The sequence below is a fragment of the Numida meleagris genome, chromosome 25, assembly GCF_002078875.1.
Source record: "Numida meleagris isolate 19003 breed g44 Domestic line chromosome 25, NumMel1.0, whole genome shotgun sequence".
Classification (NCBI taxonomy): domain Eukaryota; kingdom Metazoa; phylum Chordata; class Aves; order Galliformes; family Numididae; genus Numida; species Numida meleagris.
This window is the reverse complement of record NC_034433.1, coordinates 2,273,768-2,283,981: the sequence shown is the minus strand read 5'-3', so window position 1 is coordinate 2,283,981 and position 10,214 is coordinate 2,273,768. Positions and strand designations below refer to the sequence as shown.

General features: G+C 57.5%; 1 protein-coding gene across 2 annotated transcripts in view; it reads right to left on the bottom strand.

The window, feature by feature from the left end:
- The window catches only part of CDK18 (cyclin dependent kinase 18), a 25,718-nt gene that overhangs the window by 11,742 nt on the left and 3,762 nt on the right, over positions 1-10,214 (bottom strand). The window contains exon 1 of one of the 2 annotated variants that reach the window (XM_021377318.1): positions 5,200-9,833. The exons of the other annotated variant lie outside the window; for it this stretch is intronic. Within the exon in view, the coding sequence (XP_021232993.1) occupies positions 5,200-5,441 (242 nt within the window). The 5' untranslated portion in view covers positions 5,442-9,833. Of the gene's footprint in view, positions 1-5,199; positions 9,834-10,214 lie in introns of those variants that run through there. 2 annotated transcript variants of the gene reach the window in all.

Sequence of the window (10,214 nt, the reverse complement as noted above, 5' to 3'; positions counted from 1 at the left end):
GGGGCTGATCAGCACAAACCCGGGCGATGGCATTCCAGACTGATGCGATCAGACACAGCATCGCAGAGCGAACGCATCGCGTCGCCGGGGCAACGGGAACACTTGGGTTGACACGGGCCCGGCATCCAAAAGCTTAAAAGATTACCATCAGCAATGCAAACAGTGCTGCGAGGCGCGGCCTCCCGCTGCGCTGCCATCCCCCAAAAATCCTTGGGATTCACCTGGACACCAGGGGCTTGAGCTTCACCTTCAGGGATGTGAAACCCTACAGCTGAAGGAGCAGCGTGCCTGGAAGCGAGGCGGGATGCAGCACCGGGCTGGGGGTGGGAAGGGAGGCACGAGGCTGTTTTGGGTTGCAAAGTGAGCAAGGAGGATGCCAGGCACACATCCATCTGACATTTGAATGTTTCCTCAGCACTGCAGGAACATGCTTTGAGGACCGGGATGCTGACACTAATGAATGATGCATTAACAAAGGGTCTGGGATGGTGCTTTTCTCATGGCCAAGGATGGCTGAGGTTGGAAGGGACCAGTGGAGGTCACATCACCCAACCCCTGCCCGGCAGAGCACATCGCCCTGGGTCGTGTCCCTATGGTTTTGATGTATCTCCAAGGAAGGAGACTGCACAGCCTCCCTGGGCAGCCTGTTCCAGATTCACCTCACGTTCAGATGGAACTTCCAGCATTTCAGTTTGTGCCCATTTCTCAGTGGAGCCCACCAACAGGTTGGCTCGGCCCCGTCCTCTTGACACCATCCCTTCAGATTCTCGTAGACATCCACCAGATCCCCCCGAGCCTCCTCTCCTCCGGGCAGAACAGGTCCTGCTCCTCGCCGAGGGATGCTCCAGCCCCTCCATCACTTCAGCAGCCCTTTGCTGGGCTCGCTCCAGGAGCTCCACATCTCTGGACACGCTACAAGGGGACACTCCTCATGCTGCAGCACCAAGCGCTGCCCACCTCAGCACCTCCTCCCCACACACACAGGCACAGTGTCTTCCACCACACCTGGCATGCCCAGTGACAGCGATCACCCCACGGGGCAGGGACAAAGTCCTGGCAGGGAGCAGCAAGGGGACAGCTTGGGGACAGCAAGGACAAAGCACCAGCAGCAGGACCACGAGGATGGGGAAGGTGCTGAGCACCACGACACCCCACAGCCCCAGGACCTGGGAAAACGCAGGGGATAACCCCCATATTCCACCTGCAGCTGGAGGAAGAAGCGGGTGAGGGAAACGGCTTTTTCTACCTCCTCCCCTCTCCGCTCCTCCTTCTCCAATGGTACAAAAGCTTTAGGAGACAAACACCTGAGCGCTGACAATTGATGCTCCAGATCACCCCGACTCCTTCCCTCCCTCCCTGCAGTGCCAGCAGCTGCTAAATATAAACCTCCTCGGAGAGGAAGTGGGGTGGGGTAAAAATAGCAGTGGTAGCACTCGCTGCCTCTCCTGCTATGCACGGGGCTGCTCCTTATCTTTATGGCTCCGCGTAATTGGCACTGTTTTTTTTTCCAGCTAGACCTGGACCTCCATGACATCTGGGGACGGGGTTCGCATGAAAGGGTTTGACAGATGGAGCCTGTGGGGCTGTTCGTGTTTTTGGTCCTCCACGTCTGCAGGACAGGAGCTCGCCCTGCCCCCGGGGTGGCCACGAGGTGCCCCAAAGTTGGGATGCGCTCCCCCCGGCGCACACAGCATCCTGCATCCCCGCTCCCAGCCCCGCAGGCAGGAGGGCACCCTGACCCCATATGGGGTGCGAGGGGCTTGGTCCCCCCACTGGGGACAACCTGTGATGATGTTTCCCTTAGAAGAAGGCAGCCCAGCTACAGGAGCAGCCCAGCCCTTTCCTGCGGCGTGGATTTCAAAGGAAGAACCGCTTGCCATTGCCCGTTTCCCACGAATTTTAGCAGCAGTGCACTAAAGGAAGCGGGGGCACTTAGTGACTTCCTGCAAGAAGGTGACACCCGCTAAGCAAAGCGATGACATCCCTGGTTTTACAGCCTGGAGGACCTCAAAGCACCCGGGAATTAGGGCAGCCCCGGGCTGCAGCCATCCCTGGGACGGAGCGAGGAGGGGCAGGGCCACGGCGGGGAGCAGCGGCCTGAAAACAGCACGGAGGAATTCAGGCATCAACAGGCAGAAATGAAATCCCCATGCCGGCTGGAAGCTGGCCAAGAAGCCTGGATGAAAGCCAGCAGCGTGAATGATCCGCGTTTGCTGTACCACGGGCAGATAGTAAAGACTTGGCTAAAACACTTCAGAGGGCCCAAAGCTGCGTCCCGTCAGGAAAGCAAACCACGTGGCCGAGGCTGGATGTGAACAGTGCTCTAAACACCGCATTCAGAGCTGTTTTGTGCTGCACTCGCAGCGATGTGCTCAGCAAGCTGCTCCCTTAGGAGCACTGGGAGGCACCGGGGCCGGGGCTGTGCAGCTCGCTTCCCTTTGTGCAGCCAAACCCTCTGGTTCTCCTCCGTGCAACTTAGGAGCCAGGTATTTTCGGCACAGCTTCAATATGAAGCTCTCCCCTTCCTCCTTCAGCACGCTGCCGGGCTTTCAAGTAACCACTCCATTCCCATCCACAAACAAGTTGTTCCAGGGAACAACCCGGGGAAAGGGTGAATTCTGCTGGTAGAGCCCTGTTTGCTCAGCAAACACCGCTATCACGCAGCGCCGCACGTGGCTGTGGGGCCGAGCAAACGGCGTGTGCAGGAGCCAGGTGAGGACGTGCCCCTCCTCACATTGCATAGCCAGGCATGGAGGCAACAGTCAGCACCAATGCAGCGCAGCACTGGTGCACAGAAGGGCGATGCTGCATGCCCTGCAGCAGTGGGGAATCCAGTGGGGCCTAATGGGCCGCTCAGCTGTTGGCGTGGAATCCTCTCCCGGCCGCTCCCGCCCTACAACAGATGCTGCAGAACAGAGCACAGCCCAACTGCATTCATTTGGAGGGATGGGGCTGCTCCAGGGGCCAGCACGGCCCTGCACTCTGGGAAAGGCAGCAGTCCCTGCCCGTCACACATTGCTCCCAGCTCCTCCTGCTGCTGAGCTCTGCTATGTGGAGCTCCGACGTTTCCCTTCCCCCATGCAGGGAGCAAAGCCCCTGCACCAGGGGGTGGTGGTCCTGCAGGAAGGGAGCGCAATCAGTTCCTATCAATCTGCAGCAGCCCTGCAGCAAGCAGCACAGCCATCAGCCCCTGGCAGCGACTGTGCTGGCCAGAATTGGAAATGGAACTTCGGGTCCCCGGGGAGTCCATCCATCCATCCATCCTTGTGCCGCAATCTTTTCCTCTCCTGTAATCATGGAAGCTGATACAACAAACGCAGAGCACCAGGAATGCAATGACAGCAGCCAGGAGTTTTCTGTCTTCTCTTCTCACGTGCAGCTCACAGGAGGTTTGGGAGCAGAAATGATCCTGCAGCAGATGCACGAGGCTGGCTTCCACTCCAGCTCACAGCGTGCATTGCTTTCCTTGCTGTAAATCATCAGTGGTGATGCAGCCTTCCTCCCTTCTCCTCGGCGATGGGACCCTTGAGGGATGCAAAACCGCCCTGCTTGCCATGCAGCTCCGCTCCCATTTGTCTCCATCCCAACAAGGAGCCCAGTAATGAGGGCACACAGAGGGGTTTGTTCCACTCCTGCCACACTGCAGCCCTGCGCGATGCACTCAGCTCTGCCCGGCCCATGGTGAGATCAGTGCAGCTCCCAGGAAGGCACCAAAGCCACCTGCATTATCCCAACAGCCACGTAACACTGCGTGCTTATTCCTCGCCAGAGGAAAACCTGAGAGCGGCATGCCCAGTGTTGGGCTGCAGCCACAACAGAGCATTAGCAGCCTGCATGCACCGCAGCATCTCAATGCCTGCATTGTTGGAAGGTGCCAGCAGCCCTATGGTACCGTCCCTGCCCCACGGGGCAGCGGTGGCCATCAGCACATCCCATGCTCCAATGGACCAAGTGCTGCTGCAGGGTACCGAGCTATCCTCCCCCTTTTCTGGGATTTGCTTTCTCCTCTCAGCCCTTCACGAGCATTGGGAGCTGAATTCTCATCTCCCTTACGCTGCAGTGTGCACAGCAGCCACCCCCACCTGCACCGCTGCTATCACAGTGCAATTAGCAGCAAGTCCCTCGTGCAGCAAGCAGCTGCTGGAGCAGCAACACCAGTGAGTACCGAAGAGGAACATCAGCAGGGAAAGCCAGGCTGGCTCTTGCCTTTTACAATATTCAGCTGATTACTGGCTGACAATGAATGAGCACAACCCAACCCACGGCCCAGATTGGTTCTTCCCGCGGTGCCACTGGGACCTCCCCACCCCCCTGCCCACTCCTCACAGCATCTCAGTGCCGGCATCCTGCACTGCCCTCCTCCAGCATCACCTCCCCCAGGGAGGGACAGAGGTGTCATGATGCACAGCATGGACAGGAAAACATGCACGGATTGTGCAGGGTGAAGGATGCACCAAGCTTCTGGTGAACCCGATGGGAGAAGACCCCTTGCATTAGGGCACCCGTGCAGCCCCTCCCCACAGGGCACGTAGGGTCTGTCGCCTTCTTAATGACCATTTTCTTTCCTCAATCTCTCTTTTTATTCCTTTTCTTTCTTAATGAGCGCCTTCCTTCCTTCCTTCTCCAACCCACGCACAACTCCCAGAGCTCCTGGGAGCTGCCCACCCCGCAGTGCTGGGGGAGCAGGGGAAGCCGTCTCCCCCTCCAACAGAGAACATTGCAGCTTTCCTCCCGCGACCCACGGCCTCATCCACCGGCAATGAAGGCATCGGGGAGGGGGCTTGGAGCTGCTGCCCTGCAGCTGCGCAGGGAATGGCTGCAAGCATTCCGGGAGGGGTATTTAGGGAAGCAGAAAGCACGCCCTGCACACCCCATAGCCGCGTGGAATTTGAGAAATGCGGCCACCTCTGGCTCAAGGAGAAACGAGAAGGGGGGAGGGACAGAAAGGAGCACACAAGGAGAAGGTGGAGGGATGAAGGAAGGGCCGGATCCCTGCAAAAAGCCCCACAGGGGGCCCACGCTGTCGCAGGATCTCGCTTCCCAGAGGAACGGCTTTAACACAAACAGAAGCACAGCGTTCCTAAGAAGCACCACGAGCGCCCAAAGCAACGCGCAGCTCGGCCCTTCGCCACGCATTTTCGGGGAGCTGAGCTCTGCCCTGCTCCAACACGTTGCGTTGACCAACGGCCCAGCCCTCACCTGCTGCAGATGCCTGCGCTCCCGCACCCTCTGCATGCCACCAGCACCCGCAGCAGCAGGTCGGGCACTTTCTGCCCACCCAGCAATGGGAGGAGGAGCTGCAGGGAGTGTGCAAACAGCTTCGGAGGGATTAAGGCTCCTTCCAGCAGCGGCAAGCACAGACCCAGGAGCTCCTTGGCGCTGGAGCCGCTCCCCGTTGCACTCAGACAGATCTTGGTGCAGCAATAGGGAAAGCAGTGCATGCAGACGCTGCTCCTGACCTATTTCTCCCCACTCTGAGCTGGGTTTCCCCCCCAGCACCACACTCTGGAGCAGTGGGTACCACGGCTCGGCATTAGGCACATAAAACTCTTTGCTGCAGGGTTGCAAATCTGTTTTATTTAAAGCTCTGGGGTAGTCACATGATAGCAAGGTAGTGAGCAAACACTGCAAGTCTCCTTCCTGCCAAGGGCTGCACTAAGCTGCTATTTAATCTTAAACCTGTTGTGCACCTCGGAGGGCTTTGCACACGGGTGCATGCATTTCTCAGCCAGATGCTCTCTCCCTATTTCAACATTCAGCTTCTGCTTGGAGGGAGCCGAGTGCCCCTTCTGCCCCTCTGCTTCTCAGATCTCCGTGCTGATACAAGAGCGCTGCGCTCCCGATTTCTGCACACGAAGCATTTCCACTTTGCAAAGAGCCCCGGGTTGGGCAACGGCGTGAAAACCAGCACTGGGGCCACACACAGGGCAGGAATAACACAGAAGCACTGAGCATCCCGGGGTGAGGTGTGCAGAGCTCCTGCTCCACCCAAGTTCTTCCCCTCAGGAACCTCAGGAACCCGCTGTCCTCCTGCACTGCCTGCAGGAACCTTCCCACCATCGTGACACGATCCCATTAAACCCAACCCGGACCTGCCTGCATCCCAGCTATAGATAGAAATAGATTAAGCACGCCCCGGTGCCCGCAGCCCTCTGCTCACTTCCCTATGGAGGGCAACATTTCATGCCTATCTGGGAACTCGGCGAGCACAGGCTGTTCAGATAAACCTTGTTCCTTGTTGAACTGTAAATAATGTCTGCTTTGGCAAGCCAAGCCCCAGCGTGGCGCCCTGAAAGTCGCAGTGTCACCGCGAGCACGGCAGGCAGAGCAAGTGGAGCTGGTGAGTTTTAACACCCTGAATTGTTCTCTCTTCTCCAGCCCCATCTTCCCACTCCCATCCGTCTCCTCGCTCCTTGCCCCACTTCCAAATCACCGCCGTTCTCCTGCAGAGACCCGCTGCTCCCGTGTCCTTGTGAGCTCGGAGCGTTCCCACGGCAGCCTTGGGAAGTGGGGGAGATAACAAAGATAAAGGGAACGAAGGAGGGAGGGACCTCGTGCAGGAAAACACGCGGCCGGATCCAGTCCTTGGGCACCTCCGGGCAGAGATGGGTGCTGCAAACACTCACTGAGCTCAGGGAGAGGGCCCCGGGAGCACATCCTGAACCAATTCCCGTTTTCCCCCCGAATCAGACCGTGTCCACAGAGCCACGTGGTGCCCAGGCACCGAGCCAAGGGGACTCCGAGCTGAGCGAGGCGAAGGGCTGCAGCACCCAGCAGCGTTCAAAGCTCACTCGCTGCATTCGGCGCTGTTCCTCTCCCACCCCGCGCGCTGATAAGCTGCGTGCTTCGAGATAAGAAAGGATTATAACTCTGAGAGCTGGAGGGATGGGAGGCCTGGCCAAGGCTCACCCAGCAGACGTGAGCTGAGCTGAGTGCCCGCCCGAATTCTGATCTCCCTTCCACTGCAGCGTGCACAACAACAACCTGCGCCCGCACCGCTGCTATCATGGCGCGATTAGTTGCACAATTAATCGTTAATAAGGAGGGATTGGAAGGGATTAAGGATTTAAATAGAGCACATGCTGTTAATGGTCGTTTATAAAAACGCACCTTCTCCTGCAGATACGGTGCCGTGTTTTCATGGAACTGGAGGGAATCCATCAGACCCTTGCTCTGCACTCCTCACACATTGGAAATGCCCACGTCCCCATGCCTATGGGCACAGCAGCAGCTCTCGATGCTGACCAGCACTCAGACCCACACAGAGAGGTTTTCTGCCTTGAATCAGTGACAAAGCAAGCAGAAAAGCAAACCTCGGGGCTCTTCAGAGCAGGGCAGCTGGAGGCATCCCTGGGAGGTTTCTCGCCCCGACCACACGGCCCTGCAGCACAACGTGGCACTGCTGAGGTTTCCTTGTGATACGCAGGTTTCCAGACTCTGCTCTTCCTCTAAGAAGGAGAAGATGCCAGCGCTGTGCCAGCCAACTGCCCCATTTGCAGGGGGCAGTGCCACGGGCACAGCGTGGTCCCCTGGGTGTGGTGAGACCCCATAGGATGTGCAGCCCTGCTGGGGACACGTGCCACCCCGAGCAGTCCCCACGGTGTGACTCCACCAGCAGCCTGCCCCGAAGCTGCTGCTGGGACACACAGAGCCTCTCATCCCTGGGGCTGCTCGTTTCCCTCCTCTGGCCGCTGCCACGCTGACAAAACACGCAACATCAATGCTCTCACTGTAGGGGCAAGCTTGTGATCTGCCCCCGGCTGCGGTCTCCTCCAAGCAAGATCCTGCCAAGAAGGCCCTCCCTGTGGCCACAGACCGGGATGCAGCTCTGAACGCTGCCCTTCAGCCCCCTCATGACAAATGCCACCACCAAGCTGCAGCCACGGGCCACCTCAGAGCATTGCTCCGAGAGCCCAGCGGGCAGCAATGCCATCAGATGCCACCGCAATGGGCAAAATACAAAGGACAGATGAGAACGGGTTGGGATTCGTAAGATACAGCACGTTCCGCACCTCCCGTACCTCCTACGTGCTGTGGCACCGTGATTATTCTGCAGTAATTAGTTAATAATTACAAGCTGACCAGCCCTTGGGAACATCCGCAGCAGAAGGAGCTCTACGTGCCTTGGGCTGAATGCAGATTTCCTTACGGCTTCTCCCTTGCGCTTTAATCACCGCTTCAATTTGAGGCACGGGGAACAGATGCCAGGAAGGTTTTCATGCCCACAGGAACGCAGGGGCAGTTCCCACCCCTCTGACTGCTGTCTGTTGCAGGACAGCCACGCTCTTCACTGACAGCCATACCTCAGCTGAGCTGTGGATTTGGCCACTACCCCATGGATGGGGAAGAGGGGAATGGGGATGGGGCAGGACTCACCCCGGCCCAAACAGCGCGATCCTGCCGTGAAACTGGAGGGGATTTGTGATGCTCGCAGCGCTGGTGGTGACAGAAGGGCCACGCGTTGTGCTGCTGAGGGCTGACTTCAGCAATCAGCGCTGATTTGCACCACTTGAGCGCCCGGCGAAGCATGGCAGAGCGGAGTTTAAACTCCTGACAGGGGCAGATGTAATAGGAGGACATTTCCTGGGTGAAAAGAGGTCACCTCCACTGCTGCAGCGCCCTTCAAACCAGCTATGAAGTCTGAAACACTCCAAAGGATCCCGAGCACTGCTGTGAGCAGGATCTGCATCGTCAGTACCTGCACATCAGCAGCATGAGAGCCTTTCCTCCAAACATTTCAAGCCATGCTAGGTGCCATAAACCCAACCTCCAGGTGATGTTCCACGCTGGAAAAACACCCCCCCCTCGTGGATTTTTATGCATGTTTATTTTTATGGGCGCTGAGCTCAGGCTCCTGTTCATACCCCACGTGTGACCGAGACACTCAGCAGCAGAGCTGGCTTCAGGAGCAGGCAGTGCTGGGGAGAAGAGGGGGAGATGGAGACACGACAGCGGTTACACCCAATGGGGGTCATAAATCACAGCCCCAGCAGTTCCAGCACGTTAACACCTACCAAATAATTCACCGGATCGGGTAAAGATAAGCTATTTAAATCAAAGCAGAGAAATGGCAGAAATGGGTTTGATAGGAACCAGCTGAGTGTGTCAGAGAAGGAGGGGGATGGGGAGAGGGGCTTCTGCAATAAAACAGCTCAGGTTTGGGATCCAGGGCCAGGGATCTGCCGCCAGCCTCAGCTTCCCCATCTGATAAACGAAGATGGTGTCAGCTCGAGGGTGTCATGAGGGTGAATTAAAAAGTAACAAAAGGATTGCATGGCACACACTGTTAATTGGCAGCAGTGCTTCCGTTAGCAGCACGCTCCCTGCCAGGTACACACAAGCCGTGCACCATCTCTTCCCCACGCACTAAGGACAGGGCAGCAAATCTCACCCTGCTCCATCCTGGTTTACTTCCTCCTCTCTGCACCACAAGCAGCAAAGCCCTGCGTGTTCCCACAGTACCAGGCAATGACAGCACCGCCTCACCAATTTGCTCCTTGGATAATATATGGTTTTGATTATGTTGGCCCCAGGGATTGCGGGTGCAAAAGGCAGCGATGAGAAATAGCCCCTGCTTCAGAATGCCCTCGATTTCGGTCTGCATGGGGAGATACAAGGGAAGCACAGCATGGGGCTCACAGCAGCCAGAGATGCTTTGAAACGCCTGCACCTGAGCTGCTCTGAGGGACTTGGTTCCCAAAAAAGCAATGAGCATTAATCTTGGAAAACAGCAGGTCAAACAGCCCTCACTTCCCCAGTGGGAGCACTTCTGAGCTGTTTATCTTCCCAGCATAGCAAGGGTAGTGCCTGGAGTCAGATGGGGGCATAGAAACATAGCCAACCCCAACCCCAACCCCAACCCCAACTCCAACTCCAACCTCAACTCCAACTCCAACCCCAACCCCAACCCCAACCCCAACCCCAACTCCAACTCCAACCCCAACCCCAACCCCAACTCCAACTCCAACCCCAACCCCAACCCCAACTCCAATTCCAACCCCAACTCCAACCACAACCCCAACTCCAACTCCAACTCCAACTCCAACCACAACCCCAACCACAACCCCAACTCCAACCTCAACTCCAACTCCAACCCCAACCCCAACTCCAACCTCAACCCCAACTCCAACTCCAACTCCAACTCCAACTCCAACCACAACCCCAACCACAACCCCAACCCCAACCCCAACTCCAACCTCAACCCCAACTCCAAC